This window comes from Leptosomus discolor, chromosome 7 (assembly GCF_034619465.1).
Source record: "Leptosomus discolor isolate bLepDis1 chromosome 7, bLepDis1.hap2, whole genome shotgun sequence".
Lineage (NCBI taxonomy): Eukaryota > Metazoa > Chordata > Aves > Leptosomiformes > Leptosomidae > Leptosomus > Leptosomus discolor.
Window position 1 is genome coordinate 23,680,919 of NC_141397.1, and position 23,274 is coordinate 23,704,192.

General features: G+C 49.5%; 1 protein-coding gene across 1 annotated transcript; it reads left to right on the plus strand.

Annotated features, from left to right (window-relative positions):
* Positions 1-9,373: 9,373 nt before the first annotated feature.
* Positions 9,374-23,084, plus strand: TGM4 (transglutaminase 4). The gene is made up of 14 exons (XM_086468266.1): positions 9,374-9,389; positions 13,050-13,229; positions 13,372-13,478; positions 13,802-13,931; positions 14,588-14,706; positions 16,122-16,229; positions 17,021-17,195; positions 17,716-17,854; positions 18,113-18,216; positions 19,067-19,318; positions 19,961-20,308; positions 21,663-21,832; positions 22,324-22,460; positions 22,943-23,084. Exons 1-14 carry the CDS (start codon positions 9,374-9,376, stop codon positions 23,082-23,084), a joined length of 2,127 nt encoding a protein of 708 aa, XP_086324392.1.
* The last annotated feature ends 190 nt before the right edge of the window (positions 23,085-23,274 follow it).

Sequence of the window (23,274 nt, forward strand, 5' to 3'; positions counted from 1 at the left end):
GGTAGACCTTTTAAGGTGGCTGAAGATCATGGCCAAACTTAAGCCGTGGTTTACCAGGCAGAAGGTGGGTTATGCTTATGCAGGAGCTACAGTAGTGTGCTTGCGTGGAGTTTTTGCACACCTGAGCGAAGGTATTTTTAGAGAAGAGTCTCAGGCACACATTTCCACTCAAATTCCAATGAAATATACTTTTGTTTGCACATCTCCCAGGCATTGGCTGTAATGAGTCTTTCCTGCACATTCTCATCATTCTCAATAACAAACCTAATTTTTCTGCATCTTATTCATCAGATTTTCCTCAAGCAGGGCTATACCAGTTTGAAGTCAGCCAGGGCAGCTGACCCGAGTTAGCTACAGATGTAGCCCATACCGTAACGTCATGGTCATTATAGAGGGGGAAGGTTTGTTAAGGAGAGAGTGCCTGGGGGGCTCCTCCTGCTCCTCTTCTGGCTTCTCCTGAGGACTGCTCTGCAGTTGATTGTGATGACTAGATGTTTGTTTGGCTGAGTATAACTCTGTATATCTCTGTTGGTATTGGTGGTGTTTTCGTTAAATCTGTTGTGCTTCAACCCATTGGTCTCCTTTTTCCTGATTCTCCTTCCTGGCTGGTGAGGGGTCATTGGGTGATAGAGCGACTGTTATAGTTTAGTCTCCAGGTACAGGCTAAGTGTAGATGCTCATGAAGATTGAAGTAAGTATTCTTGCATTAATGGTGGGAAGTGTTTGAAAACTCTGTGTATAAACAAGGTCCAAGGGTATTATATTCTAAGGTAAATAGTATCTTGTATACCTTTACAGAGAACAAAGCCAAATGAAATTATAGTTGCCATTGAACCTTAAAGCGTAGTTTGACTGATTATATAAGGAACTAAAAACCTGAGAAATGTCTCTGTTGTTGTTGACAAGGAGCCACTGAAACTTGGAAGGTTTGTGCAACATGTCAGTCACAGCATATTTCAAAATAATTGCAAGGTTGGTGTGTTTGCCCAGGTGATAAGTAGTAGAGGTAGATGTGATAAATAAGATTGGTAGGTTGTTCTGCTGAGTTTGGTATATTTAAAATTTTCAAGGAATTGTATTCAGTGCCCTGTGTTGACCCTTTAGAGACCTTAAATACTGGTCACATTGTAAGGATGTCACATACATGCTTCATTCCACTAAAATATTGCAAGCAGTGTAGTGTTTTCAAAGTCATGGCAACTCAGCATGCTAGAAGAGTGGTGGCATGGCTCTGACCTTGGCTGTCACAGAAAAGTCATGAAGTTACGAATAAATAGGTATTAATCCTGGCGTGTTACTGGTGCCAGGTGTTCTCACCTTCTGCAGAAGAGCAGCAGCAAGCCTTTGTTTTGGGGATCCAAGAGCTGCAGAAGGGAGTTGTGCAGAGCGGGCAGTCTTCCACAGCAAACTTCCCAGTGCCTGCAGATCGCTTTGCCTCAGAGAAAAATCTAGGGTGAGCTCAAGTCAGTGGTAAAAGCCTTCCCAGAAGAGCCAGGAGTTTGCCTCTAAAAACCAAGTCTGTGGTGTGTTGTGCCATGTCACTTTTTAAAGGGAAGGATTGCAAGAAGACAACATTTCTGAAAATGGGGTCCTGAGGAAGAAACAAAAGTATTTTGGACTGTAAAGCAACACCTTCTAGCTTCAGGCAGAAGGTGATCATTGACCTAGGTGTTTCAGTGCCTTTTCTGAGGCAAGTCTGTTTCTAGATGCTTTAACACCAAAAAAAAAGGTCAGAGACTTGCCAGTAAAATCTGAGATCGGGTCCTGGGCCATGGACAGAGTGGAGGGGGAGGCCCTGAGGGTTGGGCAGGGGTAGTCAGTCCTGGTGCTGCCCTAAGGGCCCTGACATAGTCAATGGCTGTACCTGGGGTGTTGTTTGCAGCGCTGGACCCCCCCAGTTCAAGAGGAGTGTTGGGAAACTAATCTGGCACAAGGCTACCAAGATGGCAGAGTCCTATGAGGAGAGACTGAGGGATGTGAGCTTGTTGAAGACAGGGAGGCTCAGGCTGACCTTATAGCAGCCAACATATGCTTGGAGAGAAGTTACAGAGGCAATAGAGCCAAGCTCCACTCCATAGAAATGGCCAGAACAAGAAGAGGCAACAGGCACAGGTTATGTCTTGGGAGTTTCAAGCTGGACATCAGGGGAAAAAAACTAACCAGCAGGTTAGTTGCCCAGAGAGGCCACAGAGTCTCCACCCATGGAGGTTTTCAAGGCTCAGTTAGGCAAGACTTCAACGGACCCAATCTATTGTTGGTGACCATTCTACTTGGGCAGGAGGTTGGACTTCCTGTGACCTATGGATGGATTTCATGGGCAATGCCATGTATGGCTGACACTGGTTTGCCCTTTTGCCTCCAAGTTCAGCAGTTCCCATTAAATGCTGCTGTGCCACAGAACAGAGGTTCCTCCTCAAGGTGCCATATGGACCTAGGCCACCAGAGGCTTGTTGGCTCACCACAGAAACAAGAACAGACACCTGCATATGCGTTCGTAGCCTGAAAACTAATGCATGTTATCAAAGGAGAAGGACCCCTCCGCACTTGGCTGATGATGAAGCTTTGTGCATTTCAGCCTTTGCTGGTTGAGGACACAGCTTGTGGTGCGTAAAGCTAGCGGTGGCTCCCAGGGCAGGGTAATGCTGACCAGCTGCAGCACCCAGTACGGGGTGACCAAAGCACTGGGGAGCCTGGACCTTGCAGTGCTCCGTCCTGTAGCTACGTGCAGCACCACAGTAACCCCTGTCTAGTAGCAGCCCTTGACGTACACAAGACCCTTTTTCCCTGCTAAGCAACCAACCAGCCACTTTGTTCTCTCTCTAAGGAAACTTTTTGGTTTCTGACTGCTTAATAGCCCTCTTAGTTGTTTTGATTTTGCGTCGGGGTTTAAGGAAAGGTGGCTGTGAATGGCTGTACTCATTGCCAAGACTTCCTAAGCAGCTCCCAGGGCTTCTGCACGCCCTTGAAGGCCCGAGGGGTTGCTGGCACTGGGTTAATGCCTGGGGAGCTCCTGAGTGGGGCCTCCCGCTCCCCTTTTGCTGGGGAGAGGGCACAGAGGCTCCCCTGCACCTCGCAGGGATAAAGCCACAACAATAGAAATAAGAGGGAAGGGCTGGAAGGAGTGGTAGTAAGTGGGGCGTGGCAGATGATACCACCACTTTTTTGGAAGAGGCAGGTGTGTTTTGAACCCCTCGCTCAACCTTGCTTGGCTCAGAGGTCACCATGAGCTGCAGTTCTATCCCGCCTGTGGGAGTTGGGGCTGGGCTGCATGAGCAGCTCACCCCCTCCCCTGGCACAAGCGGAGCATCTCTGTTTTTGCAGTGAGAAAGAGAAGTCAAACAACTCTGCTTGGCACCGTGAGCCGCTCTCAGTGTGTGCATCGTCTGAACATCAGCCAGGGCTTCAAGCGTAATTGCTTTCAGTAAGGCAACACTGAGTGAGAAAGGAGCAGTGCCCCAGGGGAGGATGAGACATGACAAATGCCACATCTTCCGCTGCCAATCAACTGTTTCCTCATCCAGAGAGGAGGTATTTCGAATGACTGGTTCCCTTCAGGCCACTCGGAGTTAGGCAACTCAAAGGAATGGCTCTGCCAGGAACCAGTGCTGCAAAAAATGCTTCCTAAGAAACACTGGTGGGCATGGAGCTACTCCAGCTGCCCACCAAGGTGAGAGCATCTTGTGCTGCTGTGAAAGACAATGGCCTAGAGGCTGCAAAGAGGAGTGAGCAGGAGTATGCTGGCTTGGTTGTTTTTCAGGACAAAAAGCCACAGATGCCTGCCCTCAGTCAGTCCCGCCGTACCAAGGAGACGATGACACGAGACATCCACGTGTCCAGGGGTGGGCCAAAGCCTTTGCACCTGCCATGCTTTGGGTCTGCTCACGTACAGCACATGAGCCGCATCCCCAGTACTGCGCAGGACCGTCTCCTTTCTGCAAATCCTTCTGGTCTAGGAAGGTTCTCCCTTCCCACATGGCGATTTTGGTTGCGCTGCTGGCTGGCGGGGATGTGGCACGGCATCATCTGACCTGTAGACTGTGTACATCTATATGCATATAGACACACCCCCCCACACAGTCAGATGGGAGAAGCTGTTACACCAGCCCTGCAGAAAGAAATGTTACCTGAAGACGCTGGCTTGTAAGTTGCTGTTGTCCCACTGAGACATGTGCAACCAAACACAAATCCTGTAGGTGGGAAGGTATTCTGTCAGTATTTTACTTGTTCTCTGAAGCTGTTTTTCATATATGAATAAACTATTTTATCCCTGATTCAATATTTGCACTATTAATTTCCCGGCCCTTACCATTTATTTTTTGCAGCCCTCTTTTGCTTTATTTTTCCTCGTACCTTTTCATACCGTTTGCTTTAGGTGTGGTCTGTGGATATGTGTCCACACTGCAAGCAGTCAGTGTGGCCATACATGCACACTCGAAGATAGTTCACGGGTGAGTGGCAGCAGGGTGGGTACAGACCTGGAGTAACTCCACCCAGCCTTCCAAGCACACACTGCGGGCTGGGGGATCACGTGGTGGGGGTGTCCATCTCCCCATCTCGGGTCTCTTGATGGGGTGGGATGAAGGTGTGAGAAGCGAGTTAGCAGAATAGGACCGTTCAGTGTAGGAAAGGGATGGTGGTGGTTCCTAACAGGGGCTGAGAGGACCGTGAGCTGCATGGAGAAGGAAGCCGGGGGAGCTGTTGACTGTCTCCTCTACCAGAAGGATGGGGGATGCCAGGGAAGCTAGTGAGCAGCAGCTTCAAAGCCACAGGAGCTTCCTCCTCTACAGTGTGTCATTCAGCTGAGGAACTGCTGCCCGCAGGACACAGCAGAGGCTGGTGGGTTCCTCAGGTTCAAAAGGGAGCAAGTTTATTAAAAGAACAACAACAACAAAAAAAAAGCTGCTGACTGGAAGAAGTGACATGGCAGAGATCTTTTTTTGTCGTTTCTTGCACAAAATTCTAAAACAGTATTTTGCTGAGAAGCAGAAGTGCCTTATCCTGAGTCATTTTAGTCCAATACATAGCGTAACCGTCTCAGCACTGGAGCCTGCTCATTTTGATGTTTCCAGTGCACCGCTGTACCCAAGTTGAGGCTCAAGCAGTCCTGGTACTAAAATCCCAAGTTCAGCCTTCACACGTGGTTGCTCTCTATCTCTTGACTGATTTGGCAATTTTGCCTCTTCCATCTCCGCCAGGGACGGGGAAAGGGATCTTGAAAAATAAACAGAAAAGATAATTTGACATTATAGCATTTTGGCTCGCTGTTAAAGCAGCTCTGTATTTTTCCAAGGTGGCCTGGCCTAAAACCTCCATTTGCCACAGGACTTCTCTTTCAGGGCCAGGAAAGTGCCACACAAGAGCGTTTTGCCTGAGTAGCCATAAGCCTACATTTGGTGTATGTGTAGTTACAGTCTCTCCTTTGTCTCTGCCTTCTTCAGGAGCAGACTCCCTGGGTGCCGCTGGGTTGGGCACTGAGCGATACGGCTTTCATGCCTTCTGCAGGCAAATGCCCAAAGGTAGTCACCTGCATCCTGAACTTTAGGTCCAAAACCCCTCTTTGAAGGTTCAGTGAGAAGGAAACAACAGAATTTTGGTAATACTTTCATTGGCATCAATCCCTCCTCTGGTATTTGCCTGTGAGAAACTCATTACCAAGTAGCGGGGGCCAGATGACTTGGAAGCAGTTAAGATCTGGGCTTGGCCACCTTGCATCAACCCCTGACTTCCAGTTGCTTGCCACAAGTTGGCTCATGTAAGATTAGGAGAGAATCTGCCTGCTGGGAACACGCAATGCCCTCGGAGCGTAGCTGACAGGCCACTGCCATGGCCTGTGGTTGGTGTACGTGAGTGAGAAGGGATCAGATCAACGCGCCTTTCAGAGTAACAGCAGCACCGGCGTGTCAGGATGAGATGTGTCTCACTACTAGGAAATTCCTAATGACTGAGATACAAGCTCAATGAAGTGGTGAGGGGAGGACCGATGTAGCACTTGCCTAAGGTCCAGCTCAAAAGAGATGGACCAAATCCTTGGCAGTTTGTGTGGGGTTTTTTCTTTATATCCCCCCAAGAATTCTCGTTACCATTCCCCAGGATGAGATTCAGGAAGGACTCAACACGCGCTAGATGGTCCACGTGGGAGCAGTCCTGCTGTGGTCAGTGGAAGGCACCTTCTCTCCGTGGTGCCCCTCAGGACCCAGACATGGGCTGTATGCATGTGTACCTTGGCGGATGCACTGCTCACCCCCTGGCACCTCAGAGGAACTCTGCAGAGCTGCTGGGAGGATGAGTTCACCTTTCCAGAGTGTCAAAAAGGAAACCTGTGGTGCTTTTGATCTGTGGTTTATTTTGAGTGTTACTCTGACTGCACAGAGGGGAAAAAAAAAAAAAAAAAAAAAAAAAAAAGACAAAACAGAAGCAACTTGAAGCCTTGGATGGTTATAAAAAATGTAGGTCGGTACAATGCTCCATACCTAGATATGGAGTCACAAGTGAATAAAAATGTAAAGCTAAGGATTGGGTTTCACTTCATGTTCTTCCTTCTTGGCATCAGTATATGTGGTCATTCTCTGTAAGTTTGAACAGTTCTTGTTATTTTTGATATAAAAAATAAACAAAACATGAGCCAAAGGGCAAGCTTGTAAATAGGGGAGCAGCCATTGGGGATTTCGGATTTTATTTGTTTGCATTTTATTACCTTCTTACGCCAGCTAAGAAGGTGACTTACCTTGAAGCAAATAGATGCAGGTAGGACTGATAGCCTCTGGTGTCTGATTTTGCAAGCTGGGAAGTCAGTTGCTGAAGTTATTTGTGATAGGCTGGAGATTTCTTGTAAAAAATTCTTGTTAACTCTGTTAATTAGAAGAGTGTACTTTGATGAGGCAGATTGGAGTCATTAACTGTTGTAACTGGGGGAAAAAAATTCAAAAGGGCTGGTATTTTTCATAGCTTCACCAAGAAGGAGGAAAAAAAGCCACGCTGCTGAATCACAGCCAGCTGCTCTGGCCACACTGAGCAGCAAAGACAAAAAGGTTTGGCTGTAGTAAGGACAGAGATCACCTGCTGACAACATGAAACAGGCTGACACCCTGTCTTTGCAATACGTTCCTGCAGTTTAAGTTTGAAGTCCCTTTTCTCAGACCTTGCCAACCACTGCCTCGGAGGGGATTTCAGTTCAGTGGCCTTTCCTGGCAGGACAAGCTTGTACGAGCCAGGGGAGGAAGCTCATGTAGAAGCGTTGTACCATGTGCCATGTTTAGTGGTATTGAATTGAGATACTACCAGTGCCTAAACAATGATAATAGGAGCAGGCAAGACCAGCAGTTGCAGAAAGAGAAAGGAGAACTGAAATTTAGATGCTGTCTGCTGGCATAAACCAAAAATCCCCTAGACAATGAAAAGATTTGCCTTCCAAGGTGGAGCAGGTTCATGGCAGGGCAGAACCCACAATGATTTAACTTCTGCAATCTTTCCTTGAACTCTGAGGTTCAAAGTGAGGGCCAGAACATGCACGCTGTTGAAATCAGCCTTTTGCAAAACCCTATAGGGCTGGAAGTGTGACTGTCCCTGGTGAGTACATGCCCTGCCTCCACCACTGACCCTCCAGAACACACCTAACAAAATTTTTCAGGAGCAGAGTGTTACTGACATCAACCTGTTCCTGTTTGCAAAACTCTGTAGTTTTTGCTGTAGGACTACTGTGTCGACACCATTTAAGCTGCCTCCAACCAAGCATGCAATTTTATATCTATATTAAAAAAAAACAAAAACAAAAAACTAAACAAGTTGAGACCAGATTAGAAATCTACTGTCAGTGACTTCAAACGGATTGCTCTGTTGCTGCAATTAAGCGGAAACCAGTACTATACGTCATAAAGGTTCAGATTACACGCATTATTGGTTATGTTATTGTACCTAAGTTCCACATATGCTTTACTTAATAGCATGGTGTTTCTAACCAAAAATGTCTTTCACCCCCCAGGAGGAAAGAAATGCAGAGTAAAAGCAGCACTGGCAGCTAAACTGGGGTTGTAGCGTTTTTTCAATAGTGAAGTGCGTAATTGCCTGCACATTGTCTGATGCTCAGTGGTGAGTGATGCTCCGTCTGCTGAGAACACTGGCGGTTCAGATGTTCGTGCAGATGTCCTGCGAGATTATAGATGTGAACTGAACCCTCGGTGCCCTGTGATGTGCGAGTCACGCTCTCAAGGACACCCGACGTACACCTGCCAGCAAGCAGTGGCACGCTCGAAGGGTGGGATCTGCTAACTCAGCACCTAGCCTGCCTCGACATTTCAGCACCAAACGAAACAGTCCTCCGAAAGGAAATACCACGCTACCTGAATGGATGGAGAAAAGTCGGTGCCTTTGAAGGCTTCCACAGGGCGATCTTGTTTAGGGCGATCCTACATTTAGATGTGCCAGCCTTGCAGACTGAATCCTACCTTGCTGGACTCTGGGCAGCTGCCGTGAAGGGAGGCGTTGAGGGGCTGAGGCTGCTCCCACGGCTGAGCCGCCTCTTCACTTTTGGAGATCTGGGGACATGTTTGTATCTCTTTCTGGCCACTGTCCCCGTGTCGCTGTTGGCCTGTGTGTCACCAGCTCCCCCCTCCATCGGGTAGACTCATCTCCGTCTTTGCTCACCGTGAGGACCAGGGTGGCAGTGGGGCACAGGGGGTCCCCCCCCCTCGTGGGCAGAGACCTCTGGTACAGCTGTCGGCAAAGAGCAGCCCGCAAACAGCTCCTGATCCACCATGTTTCTTGCTCCTCCTGGATATGGCCTGTTTCTCCTCTTTCCCACCCAGTCTCCCACTGGGCCCTCTCCCCTGGCATCTGCCTAACCCCACGGGGAGGGGGTCAGTGCCAGGATCCTTGGGCTTTCCAACTCACATGTGTAAACACTGGATTTTAGCCCACAGCTTTACGTGCTTCTGTCCCAAACGCTAGGTCCAAAATCTCACGAACATCAGAGAAAGTTAGTCTGGTCCTGATGGGGAGCTCTGTTTTCCTAAGGATTAACTGTTTGTGGGCTGCCTTTTCTAGAAGCCCTGGAGTAGTTAGCCCTTGAGCTAAATTTAGCCTTGGTAACCTGGATGTTAGAGCATAGGTGCATTCTTGTTACTCATCTAACCCATGATTTTACTGTTTGTCAGTGAAGGGCCTGTCCACTTGTCATCTGTTTTTTTTTTCATGGGAACTTCCTTTCTCTAAACACCACCCCTTGGCAGTGGACGTGCTGACGCCTCAGAGCAAGACACTGATAAAAAGGGCAGCCCGTCTTCCTTCTCCACACTCAGAAGCAAGTGGCAAAGGCTACTCAGGAGCTTGGAAGCTGCTGGCATCGGAGGCGCCTCAGGTCGAAGCACTGACAAGAACCATGAGCGATAACACTGGTGAGTTTTTATCGCCCGATACGATAGCCTGTGCTAGATATGCGGTTTGGCAGGTCTCCTGTGGGGAGGATGGCAGCTCCAGCAGAGGTTTCTCACCCCTCTGACCGCTGTGGGTGCTTGGGGAAAGGTGTTCTGGTGCCACAGCTGCTCACAGGGGAGAGGTTTGCTCTGGCTACGCAAAGTCTGATTTTGACAGATTGGTAAACCAACTGAAAATGCAGCTCACTTTTCATTAGCCTGTAGACACCTGGTGCTATCGGTGATAATGCAGCTTTTCTAAACTTGTTCTGTGTCAAGATGAAAGGAATTTCTTTCTTTCAGGCTACTTAATAGGTAGATTATTGCTCTTTAGTGATGGCTGATACCATCTGACAGAACTTTCAAAATAACTGCAAAGGGGATTTATTTGGACTTGAGCTCCATTGAAAGGCCATCCTGCCTGCCCTGTTGTCAGAAGATCCTGCACCTACCTAGAGAGGTGCCTGACTTACTCCCGTAGTAGCTACTGAACCACCACCACCACTGGCTGTGCTCCTGGGGCCAGCCCAACCCCAGGATGGCCAAAACCCCTGGGGTTTGGGGTGTAGCTGAGCAGCTGTGCCTGTAGGCTGGCTGGTGCCTGTAGCGGACCCAGGAGTAGGTCTCCAGAGCCATCAGGAGGGGAAGGGTGTCCCGACACCACTGCGAGCCCCTCCATTTTACATCTCCGCAGTCTTGGGTGTGGATGAGCTGACATTTTCCAGGTAGTCTTGGACAGCAGTGTCTTTGCGATGTGAGAGAGTGTTTGCCTGGAGTTCGGGCAAGGATGGGAAGTAAACGCAGATGTCCAAATTTTGCTCTCTTGCAAAACTACAATTCTCATCCCACTTCCCTCCTGTCCTTCTAAGAAGCCCTTATTCCCACTGAAGCCGGCCACGCTATGGACGCTCTGCTCCATATTAACAATTTTTAAACCCCATCACCTCATCCTCATGGTAAAAAGGCCCCAGATCCTTATCAGTGCAAAGTCCTCATGTCCCCATTTTTGTTCTGGGTGGTCGCTGCGCTTTCCAAGCTCTAAACATCTCCCCAGACAGGTAGCAATGTGATGGGGCCAGCTGGTTAGTGTAGGAAGGATCTCTGTAAGTGATAAATCATGGAACTAGGAGATAAAAATAAAAACGTTGCCTTGAAATTTCTTCTGGAAAAAAAAAAAAAAAAAAAGAAATGAAAGTCCTGGCAGCATTCAGGGTTTGGGTTTGCTTCTGGCCTGCCCCAGGAGTGAGCGCAGGCAGGGCTGCCTCTTGCAGCTTGAGCTTCCGTCCCATGAGCGGGCACATTCTTGGCATGCTCAACTCTGCAATAAATCATTAATTCCCACCTTGGCAAACTGGGAAGCCTGAGGGCAGCCGGGCACAGGGCGTGTGGACGCCTGGCCCCGTGCCCTGGGCAGGAGGCAGAGCAGGAAGCCGAAAGCGGCACACGGGGGTGCCCAGGGAGGGCAGGCAGCGGCCAAGCCTGCTCGGATGCGGTGATGGGTGCGACACCGGCTCGCTCGGTGGCACTTCTCGGCACAGGACGCGGTGCCAGCCAGATCACAGGGTATCACGGGTGAGTTTGCACAGGAGTTAAGTGCAGCGCGATTGCCGGGCAGCACTGCTGGGGACAGGTCTTTGACACCACGCCCCGCACTGACAGGGCACATTCCAAGGCAGCTGTTTTTGGTGTTTTTTCTCTGTGCATCCTCAACATCAGGGATGTCCAGAAACAGGGGGTGGAAATGCGATCCCTAAGTTAGGAAATGCTGGAAGGACGGAATCCCCAGGACCCTTTCCCACAGCCATCCTATGCCTTCACCTCCTACAGCCCTCCGTGGCCCTCACCCATCTCCAGGGCTGTTTTCCGGTAGCTTCTCAGCCCAGCACCAGGGTTTCCGTAAGGAAGAAGGTTGAGCAGCTTTGGTGGCTGGAGAATCGTTAATGCTGAGGAAGATGCACTTCCTGTTCATTTGTGTCAAGAGGGTTAAGCAATTTCAGCTGAATTTTTTTTACGTATACCCCCCTCCCCCCCATTGCACAAAACATCAGCCCAATGTTGGCATTTGGCAGGCAGCGAGCAACCAAAAGCACTCGAAATAGTTAACCAAAAGTGATGGTCAGTTTGATGGTCTGTTATTTACTGTTATGTAGTTGAGATAAATAGGGTTTATATAGATGCCAAGAAGAAATACACAGAGGTAGTAATCTGGTGGTGATCCGTAGGCTATCAGGTCAGTTTACTCAAGGCTGCAGTCACTGCCCAGTGCAGGTCACAGTGGGAAACGTGCCACTGATTTCAGCCTGCCCTAGATCTGGCCCTGCCTGTCGCATCTCTCTTGCCACAGCAGCAACCAGCAGATTTCAGTCTCTTCGATGTTAGCCATGGCTCTTGTTGACACCCGAGTTAGCACGTTTGCCTGGTAGCGTGCTAATCTGTCGAGACATTTGGTGAATTAATCCCTTCAACCATTATGCCTTTGACTTGCTAATTTCTAAGTCACCATAAGCTGTTTTGAATTTCCTGACTCTCCCATGTCTTCACTGGAATCACTCATGAGCCAAGAGCTTTTGAGGTATTGTTGCTCCCTACTCTTTACACAGGATTTACTCTTTAAGGATATTTAATGGGCAGGTACAAGACAGGTCAGCCACTGCCAAAGAAATACAGCTCAGTGACATTCTGGCATGCTCCGGCTTTCCCTGTCATACCCGGGCAGCCTGCCAAAGCCTGACCTGGTGACCCCCAGATCCCCAACTTCATTGAAAGCTGAGGGCTTTCTCTTTGCTCAAGTGTATCACCGGGCTGTGCCTCTCAAAGCTCCGCTCCTACGCTGCAGCCTCGAGCCATGAGCTGCTGGGCACGGAGCTGCTGAGGCTTTTCCCAGCCCCGCTCCTGTGCGGAGCTGCAGGAGTGGAGAGCAGCCCAGGAGACGGTGTCTTTAAATGCTGTGCTTTACACAATCAGCTGTGTGTTGGGACTGAATGGGAGCGAGGCAGCTGGCAGGGACTCCTGCTGGCGTTCAAAACTGTGCTGGAGTCAAATGGCAAAAGCACCAGTTGGCGTGAATGGCAGCAGTGCCCCGCAGCATCCGCTGGAGCAGGGACCAGCACCCGCCTCACCCTCCAACTGTTCAGCCCCGCGCTGCTGCGGAGTCCTCTGCCTCCCTCCCTCGCCACCCAGGGAGTCTCAGGGATGTTCGACCTCTGAGTATCTATTTTATTGTACTGTGTTGTATTGTATTATATTGTATTGTATTATATTATATTATATTATATTATATTATATTATATTATATTATATTACATTATATTGTATTATATTATATCATAGCATAGCATATCATATAGCATAGCATAGCATAGCATATCATATCATATTGCTTTCTATTATTTTGTAATGTATCATATCATATTTGTAATAGGTATACATAACTACAAATAACCTGTTGTACCGTCCATTAGCTGTGGTGATACTCCATGTGACTCCTTGTGCCAGATCACTGGACACTTAGATGTTTTGATGGCTCACAGGGCTGCATTAAGAAGAGAACTGTCTTTACTGAGCAATTGACCATCAACCTCTTTTTTTTTTTTTTTTTTTTCCTCCTTCTTTATTTCTCCCTTTCTGCTGACTGCTTTGCAGGGACAGATCTGAAGGTCACTGGGATTGACTTTCTCAAGAGCCAGAACGGCCCCCTGCACCACACGGATGCATACAGCATCCAGAACCTGGCGGTGCGGCGCGGGCAGGCCTTCCAGCTGCAGCTCAGCTTCAGCAGGGAGCCGAAGGCCTCCGACAAGCTGGCACTGCGTTTCGGAATCGGTGAGCGGGTCCCCCCTCCGCGGCCGTTGGGCAAAGCGGGAGAGCCCCGGCAGCCTCTGGCTGCCTGCTCCTGCTGCCGGGCGCTGCACGGTCGATGCAGAGCCATGAGCCCTCCCACATCTTCCGTTGGGTTTGTTTCCAGGCCAAAACCCAATGAAAACCAGGGGGACCCTGCTGTCGCTGAAACCAAGCGGGGAGCCGGATCTCAGCGGGTGGCAAGTCTCCATTGTCAAGAAAAGCGGCACAGAGGTAGAGCCCGTGGGCAGCACTCCCGCACGGAGGGCAGCAATGCCAGGCCCATCGGGAGCTACGGAGCAAATCCTCGTAGCCCTGTCCTGCTTTCCCTCAGCCCTGTAATCTTAGGTGGGCAGCAGCTTTGCCCTGGTTAACTCATTGCTCCCGCACTGCGCGTGCAGGACGTGCCCCGTCCCGCTGCCCTCCCCTCTCTCCCTGCACGGACCCCTGTGGACGCCAACTTCGGCACTCGTGCTGGTCCCGTAGCTTCGTGCTTGTGCCTTGCTCTGGCCGCGGTGGGGGTTCCATCATGCCATGTCTCCTTGTTGCCTCCCCAGTGCCTGCTGTCTGTCACCAGCTCGCCCAGAGCGCCGGTGGGAATGTACACCCTGAACGTGAAGACCAGGAGAAACATTTACAAGCCCGAAAATGGTGCTATCTACCTCTTGTTCAACCCTTGGTGCGAAGGTGAGTGGTCCTGCAACGGGAGGTGATAGTTACTGCTGCCAGGGACTGTCCCTGGGGGAGCTTTTCCTCACATTTTTCCTTCTCCCTTTCCCACATACATTGCTTTCTCCCCCTAAAACACCGCAAGCAGCATCCTCACGGAGCCAATGGGAAGCTGGGCAGTAGCAACAAGCCAGCTCCTCGCTGGGGAGTCCCCAGTTCTGGGTTAAGGGGCTTTTCTGTGTCACCTATGTTTGCGCCGCTGTGTCACCCCTCTCTGTTTCCCTGGGACAGCACAAAACTTAGCTGAGAGGACTAAATATGGCCCAAAATACAGATAAAAAAATATTCACATAAAAAAAGTGTGTTGTTGGTTGGTGTCAGTCCCCCAGTTCTCTCTGCTGTCTACCTAGTCCACTAAAGTGTTTGTTCAGAAAGAAGCATTTTGCTAAAAAAAAGAAAAGGAGTGGTCATAAAGCAGTAGACCTAGGGGAGTAAAAGAAAGCTTAGTCTCACAAGAAATTCTTCCACAATGGGAAAAAATAATGTGAGTGCTGCATGGTCATCATTTGGTGTGAACGTGACAGACCACCAGCTCCCCCAGTTTAGCTTTCCAAGGAAAACTTCTTATCGCGCGTGTGCCAACCACCTACCATCTGAGGGTTTTTTTGCTGCAGGTGATGTCGTCTTCCTGGCTGATGAGGCACAGAGAAAGGAGTATGTGCTCAATGACACAGGCTACATCTACGTAGGGTCTGCATACAGCATATACAATAGACCCTGGAATTTCGGGCAGGTAACATGCAGCTGTCTTGTTGGCATTATTACCCTCACTTGCTCTTTCTCCCTTAGACATTAATTTCAATGAATCAGACCTATAAACAGCTGAAGCCTGTGAGTAGCTCAAAGCGCTTGAATAATCCTGCCAGCTTTACTCGGAGGGCTCACCTGCTTAGAGTAATCTGCGTGCCTAAGTGTTTTCCTCAGCCATAGCTGGAGAACAGTGTTTAATGGCGTGTTTATAGTCAGATCACGAGACCCCTGCCAAAAGACGTGGAAATTGGGGACAGAGCGTTTCTGACTGAAAAAATTCCCATAAAGAGTCCTCTCCGCTTTCACGCAACACAGTAGCTGTCAGTAAGCAGCTTGTGACCAGGAAGAGGGATGACGGGGGGAAAAAATCTGATTCTTTATCTGTTGCGTCATGACTGGGAAAAAATAGGGGAAAAGCACTGGCAGAAGTTGCCATTATTTAGATGGTGCCTTTACCGACTGTGAGGTGAACTGTTGGGTGCAGGACACCATCAGCTCACCCTCTCAGGAAGGGTGCTCCTCCACCCTGCCTCTGAGATAAGCCCAGTGGAGTGGAACGACAAACGTGCTTGGGCGAGAGATGAGAGGTGGATGCCAGAGCAGGTTTATTTGCACCCCGTAGAAAGAACACAGGCACCCAAACGCAGCATCCTGCACCCTAACCAGACTTCCCCACCAAAAAAACGTTGGAATCTGGCGCGGTTTTCCTGGTTTTGATTTTGTTTTGTTTTGTAAGTCTGCGATTTCAAGCTGCAGGCTACAGGTAGCCAAGAAAAGTGCTCGTGATGATGCCTTTTCCATGAAGGGGCCAAAGGGCATTGTCCATAGGGCTGTTCCTATTCCAATATTTATTCCGCTGTTAAGCAATGAGAATCGATACTGAAATTCCGCCAAGCTTTATTGGATCGGATGTTTGACATCTCTGTGAATTGGACCTCAGGGAGCTTTATCAGCAATTGCTAATTAGGAATCTTTTGCTGTAATAATCTGTATTTATGTAGCTTTTTTTTTCCCCAGGGTTCATTTTGTACCTATGTCAAGAGACTGAATATCTATAGCACTCTTCAATTTTTGTTACTCTTGTCAGTAATTTGCAGGGCTGCAGGGAGATGACATTGGTGACTTAGGACTACTCACAGGACTAAAGATTGCTGGGTCAGGTTCCAACTGTGCTTGCAAGATACGTGTGATGGGATTTTGTCTTCCGAGGTGGAGTTTCATTTATGCCCTTCTTTGGAGCAAACAGTTTTTGGAAGCCCCGTAGGCTTGAGAATTCAATATGATAAAGGAAGTTTAGAAGTTAGGACTAGTCAGACAAGTACTTAGAATTTGTAGTGATTGAGCAAATCCTGTTTTAAAGCAGTGTATAAAAACGTCTCCACTTTCTCTCCCACACAGTTTGAGGAATTCATCTTGGAAACCTGCATGTATCTGCTGGACAAAAGCAAACTCAAGCTGAGCAATAGAAGGGATCCTGTGTTTGTGTCCAGAGCCATGTCTGCTTTGGTACGCCTCTCTCGGAGAAGTGCTTTGCCCCTCCAGCTTTCCCTCCAATGGGTGTAAGCTGGAGCATAGCAGGTTCCATATTAACATAATGAAAACTTTTTCACTATGAGGGTGACAGATCACTGGGAACAGGCTGCCCAGAGAGGTTGTGGAGTCTTCTTCTCTGAATACATTAAAAACCCGCCTGGACACGTTCCTGTGTGACCTACTCTAGGTGGTCCTGCTCTGGCAGGGGGGTTGGACTAGATGATCTTTTGAGGTCCCTTCCAACCCTTAACATTCTGTGATTCTGTGATTCTTTCCCTGGGGCCTTGAACACCATTTCAGGATCCATCAGAAATGGGTTCCTTTGGGAAGCTGAAGGAAAGAGCCAGAGACATTTTGGGTGGAGGGAAGAGGCGACAGAAATACAGCATCTCCCCATCTCCAAAGCCTGCAGCTGCCCTGGCGGTTGTCCTTCCCCAGCAGCTCCACTGGCAGGGCCAACACAAGGGCTGTGTTCCAGGGAGCAACTCTCCTCTGTGGTGGCATCCTTCTAGGAGCCCTGGGGTTTATGGCACAAGATGCAGAGTGCATTTTGGCTGTCCTGAGCAGCAGTGCCACCTCCCTCTAGACACCCAGCTGGAGGCTTTCCAACTAGGGGAGACCCCAGCCATCACCAGCAGCCTTGCTGGGGGCCACAGGGCTGGGGAGCACCTGGGGAGCCACAGAGTGGGCAGAGACTCTGGGGTTTAGGCCTCATTCAGCCTCATCCCCCTATTTTTCTCCTTTGCACATGTGTGTGGCCGCAGGTTAATGCCAACGATGACAGCGGTGTCCTGCTGGGGAACTGGTCAGGGAATTACAGCAATGGGACCCCCCCTATGGATTGGACAGGGAGTGTCAAAATTTTGCAGCAGTATTACAAAACGAAGAAGCCAGTTTGTTATGGTCAATGTTGGGTCTTCGCAGGAGTCCTCACTGCAGGTAAACAGTGAACTGCCTCCCTCCTCTGACATCCTAATTACTGTGCTAGGGAGCCAAATTACCATGCCTCTGAACGCCAGAGGTGGCAGGGTCTGTCATGTAGGTAGAGGCTGAGGGAGCCGGGACTGCTCAGCCCAGAGAAGAGAAGGCTCAGGGGGATCTCATCAATGTTTATAAATACCTGAAAGGAGGGAGTGGGGCAGACAGAGGCAGGCTCTTCTCAGTGATGCCCAGTGACAGCATCAGAGGCGATGGGCACAACCAGAAACACGGGAGGTTCTGTCTGAGCGTGGGAAAAAAGCTTTTTTCACTGTGAGGGTGACCCAGCACTGGCACAGGTTGCCCAGAGAGGTGGTCGAGTCTCCATCCTTGGAGATACTCAAACACCATCTGGACATGGTCCTGGGCAACCTGCTCTAGAGGACCCTGGGTAGGCAGAGGGGCGGACAAGATGATCCCCAGGGGCACTCACCAACCTGAGAGATTTTGTGACCCTGTGTTTTGTCTGTCTGTGCCACAGTCATGCGCTGCTTGGGGATCCCATGCCGCTGCGTGAGTAACTTCAACTCGGCTCACGATACGGACGATAACCTGACAGTTGACACTTACGTGAACGAAAACGGAGACAAGCTGAGCTCAATGTCCTTCGACTCTGTCTGGTACTGCTAAAGGAGGCTATCGCTTCCCACCTCCCATTCTGCCCTGCAGCGCCATGTTTCCCAGTCCCAGCAATTCCTTTGAGATCTTCCCTACTACTTTGGGTTTGCTGTCTGGGAGAGACTGAGAAAGCCTGGGGTTTCACAGGGTTACATGCAAATCCTCATTAAACCAGCCATTATTTAAGAAATAAGGGAGGAGATTGCAACTGTTCTGGCTGTAAAACTCACTCCTTTTCCTTCCTACCCAAATGCACGCAGGAACTTCCATGTGTGGAACGATGTCTGGATGAAGCGGACAGACCTGCCGGCTGGTTTTGATGGCTGGCAGGCAATCGATTCAACACCCCAGGAGCAAAGTCAAGGTAGGATTTGCCTAGAAAGTCCCTTCTGCAACTCCTGAGGAAGGCAGAGACATTTCATATGAAAACCATGATCCCCAGTCAGCAAAGCAGGTCCTCCTGATGCACATCTTCATACATTTGGGCAGTGACATTCTAAAGCTATAGGTCTCACTCCTGCCATCCCAGCCTGGGAAGGGAGGAATGGCATCTCTCAGCAGGCAGAAAATCAACCTTGCAGGATGCTGTGGGGACATGAATGTCATTTCAGGGGTTAGAGCACACAGCTGGAAATCAGAGCTGATTTCTCTTTCCACCATCCTCTGATTTCTTTGGTGAAGTTGAGGACTCAAAACAGTCTGTAGTGAGAGGTGCCACAGCTTTCCCCAGTAAAGACACTTTCTGTAGAGCTTTCCTGAGGAAGTCGTGAGTCCGTTCTTTGGTAAATGAGAGGAGGGACTGCCAAAATTGGTGACTACCCTCCCTGCCCAGATGTAGGGAATTCAGAGGCAGGAAAGAAAACATTAATCCTCAAGGCTGTGCAGAAAATGGGGTATTGCCAGGAGATCAAACACAGGTGGTTGGACTCAGTTCACTCCATCACCAAGCCATGCCTTTCAAACCTTAAAGTTATTCATGTGAGGGGAAACAGATAAAAGCTCTTAACAGACCTTGGTCATCTGTCAAGAAAGCCCAAACAGCTATGGGATAAATGGGGGCTTTTGGAGTTCATCACTGAGTCGGAGCAATAGTTACTACTAAGGGACAGCTACCATGGCCACAGATTCCTACTTGGGTGGGTCTGAGGGTGGAACAAAAATTGGAGGCTCTGCTCATATTTGGAAAAGCAAACGGTGTTGAATGCACTTTCTAGGTATTTTCCAGTGTGGTCCATGCCCGGTGAAGGCTGTCCGAGAAGGGGATGTGTATTTGCCCTTCGACAGCAAGTTTGTGTATGCCGAAGTGAATGCTGACAAAGTGTACTGGCTCGTCAGGAAGGTGAATGGCAAGAATAAGTTCAGCAGGCTTAAGACGGAGACCCAAAACATCGGCATTAACATAAGCACAAAAGCCGTGGGGCAGGACAAGCGCGAGGACATCACTGCGGAGTACAAGTTCCCTGAAGGTGACTGCCCTCATCCTCTAAAGTAGTGCCAAAGAGGAGACCTCTGGCCGTGTAGATCACCCCACAACGCTTATTTTCTCCAGGAGAAAACTGCAGGTGTAGCTGCAGTGGCAAACCCCACCTAAGGCCTGGAGACCTGGGGGAGGCAGCACTGCTCCTGAGCAGCTTCATGCCCACAGTGACACCTATAGGGTGCCCTTTAGGGATGGGTGTGAGCAAGCTTGCAGGCAGTGAAGGAAATGAGCTGAGTGACCAACACAGTGGTCGCACTCACCGTTGCTTCAGTTTTTCATTCTTCTTCTTTTTGTCTTTCCATTCCCCAGACCATATTGGAAACAAAAAAGCCCACATCCCCTCCCCGTGGTTCTCAGATCCAGCCATGTTGTACTAGACCATTAAACCCTTCCCAGTGAGCAGCAGGAAAATCCTTGGCTGAAAAATTTGAAAGCATCCATCCTTTAAAAGTGTCTCCTTCATGACATTGTCCCAGTCCAAAATGCCACAGTCAGATCTGGTGGTAGCGTAAACCAAGAGGTGCCGTGATACCCTCTCTGCCCAACACCAGAAGCATAGATAAAGGGAAGGTGGCTCTAGGTGAGGAGACTGAGACACAGCTATCATCCATCTTTTTTCTTCATCCAGGCTCCGAAGAGGAAAGGAAGGCCATGCAGAGAGCTGCCTCCTTCATACACCCTTCAGAAATGATCAGAGTTCGTTCAAACTTCCTTTCTGTGCCCACAAATGTCGTGAACACCGGGCCTGGGGTCCCACGTGAGGCGGTCTCCAAGTCTGGGCTCCATCTTGAGATAATCAATACAGCAGATTTGTATCCTGGCGATCCCCTTGAACTGGCCATCATAGCTAAGACCTCTACTCCTGGGAGCTGGACCATCAATCTTGTTGGCTCCTGCCAGCTCCAGACTTACACAGGGAAAGTTGTGGCCGACCTTGGGTGTGTCAAGGAGACCATCAAGCTTGAAGGCAAATCTGGTAGGCACCAAAAGCTCACTGTGTCCTATGGGCTATTGACTGTTGCAGTCTGGGGTTTCACTCGAGCTGGTTCACAATAGCTCCACTATACATCAGTGCATGGCTCTGTACGGCATGAAGAGCAGAAATTGCCTGCCTGCTGCCTACCTGTCTTGTTACTGCATTTTCGAATCTCAGTTATAGACTGGGATACCACCGTAATGAGGACCAAAACGTGGAGGCTCTGTCCCTGCTGCAGCTTCAACAACATGGTTAGAAATACATGAGTGCGGGCACACAGACATTGTCATGGTATAAGGGAGCTCTCATGGAACATCTCCCTCCCATCCTCACTGTGTAAGCATCAAAGATGCCACCGCAGGCTTCTGGTGCATCAATATGGGGCAGATCCCTCACAGGATTTAGTTGGCTGGAAATTTCAGCCATTTTGTCCTTGTGCTTGCCACTCTAATGTTGATCAGCTGGTGCTGATGCTGGTGAGGTGTTATTTTCTGAATTCTTTGCCCAAGCAAATTTCAATGCCATGGCTGCCTGCCCGGCTGATCATAAGAGCTGTTGGCTGTTCATTGCCTATCTTTGAGTGACCTGGGCTGCATTTCTGATCTCCAGCAATGGGACTGAATTTTGCTAAACAAGAGACTAACAAGAAGTGATGAATAATTAACAGCACTTGCTCATTCCAAGCATGAGTCACTCCTACAAAAAAAAAAAAAAAAAAAAAAAGAAGAAGAAAATCTTTGATGCTAGTGACTGATGAGTGTTTTCACATGTATCCTGTGGCTGTCAAAAGGCAGCAGGGTAGGACACAAAGGTAGCTACATACATTTAGAGACAAGGACAGGCATGTTTTATTTTGATTCCCAGATGCCAGGAAGCCTTGCAGCTAAAGCCAGTGCTGGTGGCTCCAGGGCTTCTCCAAGCCACTGGAAGTTTGTCCAGGCAATTAAAGAAAGAATCTGAAGCAAAAGGAAAGCTGCTATTTTACAGCAAGCAGTGCCTCAGAGAAAACCTAGGGGACATGGGCTTAAATGTACCCAACCTCACGTTCCTCTGCCTCCTGCTGATGAGGGCTGTTGAGACACTGGATGTGACCCTGAGCCAGCACGCGGCTTGGTGGGGAGATGGTGTGGGCTCAGCCACCCTTCCCGTGGGCTGCGTGTGCCAAGTACTACCTGCCCAGATGGGGCTTCCCCCCTGGGTACACGGCCCCAAAGGCCCCCCAGGGTTGAGCCAAAAGCAGGGTGGTCTCAGCAAATACTTCTCATCCTGCACCCTGGGACACCAGCCACCAGAGCCAGCTGCCACCCAATTCCTGGGCGTGTGGTGAAGCAGAGTTGTTTTTTCTCTCCCGCAGAGAAGCAGGTCCCTCTGAGAATCCCAGCCGACATATACATGAAGACTCTGACCTCAGTGGAAGACGAAGTGCTTATCCTCATCACCGCCATTGCCGAAGTCCAGGGGACAGATGACAAACTCGCCAAGGAGATAGCGATGAGATTCGAGTACCCCCCCTTGACCATCCAGGTGAGGCAGCCGCCAGCCCAGCTCCTTGGGGACGAGGGTTAAAGCCCTGTTCTCTGTAACACCATGATGGTGGTAGCATTCTCAGGGGGAGATCCCAAACAGCTGCCTCCTGGCATGCTCAGTCCTTGGCATTTTATTTGGCTATTCAACGTTTATTGGAAGGTTGAAAGCAGTCATGAAATCAGGATTTTATTGCCCCGTCTGAAATAGGCAGGCAGGGGCTGCTAGAGGGAAGGGAATGGAAGAGGATAGTTTGTACGCGGCCCATCTCTGATCCCACAGCTCTAACTCCTGAAGGAAAAATGTGTTGAGAAACCAGAAAGAGCCAGGAAAACAGCTGGTGGGGCAGAACACACGGTGCCATGGTGGGGGTGGAAAGAATATGAAAGCATTGTCCCCCACCACGCTGGTGGTGAGAAGCAAACTGCCATCTTTATTAACCCTCTGATCCCCAGTATTTAGGTTTGTTTGTCTCTTTCCTCCTCTGCCAGATGCCAGAAACAGCCAAACTGAACGAGGATTTCACCTGTGCCTTCGTGTTCCAGAACAAGCTGAACATGCCCCTGGACAACTGCAAGCTGCTGGTGGAGGGCCTGGGCATATTTAAGTTGACAATGTTTGATCAGGGGTAAGGAGATGAGACCACTATGAAGTGAGCGTGGCAGGGCTCTGCTTTGTTTGGTTTTTTTAAGTTCCCTTGAAGCAGTTAGGGGGGTTGGGGTAACAGGGCACTTTGCAAGCTATGTTCAAAACCATGAAAGACCCACACAGAGGCTGGCGTGCTCAGGGCATTTGGGCACAACAGGGGCTCTCCCCATGCTCCTGCTGTGATGCCAGGTCCTGCCTGGCCAGTGTGAACACAGCTGCTTCCTTCAGAGCTGAATTCAGCCTTTCAGCAGTATGGGGAAGTCTGGGGAAGGTCCCTAGGATCACTGGGACCACCAGCCAGCGCCACGATGCTGAGCCCCACTTGCTGTACATTGGTCATGGGAGAAGGAAACACACAACTTAAACACACGTGGTGGCTATTTCTTTAAGCAAAACCATCCCACGGCAGCAAATAAGAACCATAACTCATACTGAGACTATTTGTTTTTGATTTCTCCTTAGGGATTTAAAGCCTGGTAGGATCATGAAGTCTGAAATAACATGCACTCCCACAAGACTAGGAGAGAAGAAAATAGTAGCCAAGCTGATCTCAACCCTGATCAAAGAGATCTCCACAGAGAAGACCATCACCATCACCAAGTAGGATCAGTGCCCCAGCGGGGTGTAAACAGTGGCCTCGCTAAATGTGTAGCACCACTGCATGTCTTGGGCCCTTCTTGTCTCCTTGATTGCTGGCTAGTACTCTCCAAGTAAAGAGCAAAAATCCCATTAAGCTTAGGGAACTAAACTGACCTAAAGGGCCCAGGTGTGTTGACTGCAGTTCATTGTGATTC

What these genes read in the sequence shown, in the direction of transcription:
- TGM4 (XM_086468266.1), top strand. An exon ending in CGCAGGAGTCCTCACTGCAG is followed by an intron (nt 17,196 to 17,715) that starts GTAAACAGTGAA and finishes TCTGTGCCACAG; the next exon opens with TCATGCGCTGCTTGGGGATC. An exon ending in GGAGTACAAGTTCCCTGAAG is followed by an intron (nt 19,319 to 19,960) that starts GTGACTGCCCTC and finishes TTCTTCATCCAG; the next exon opens with GCTCCGAAGAGGAAAGGAAG.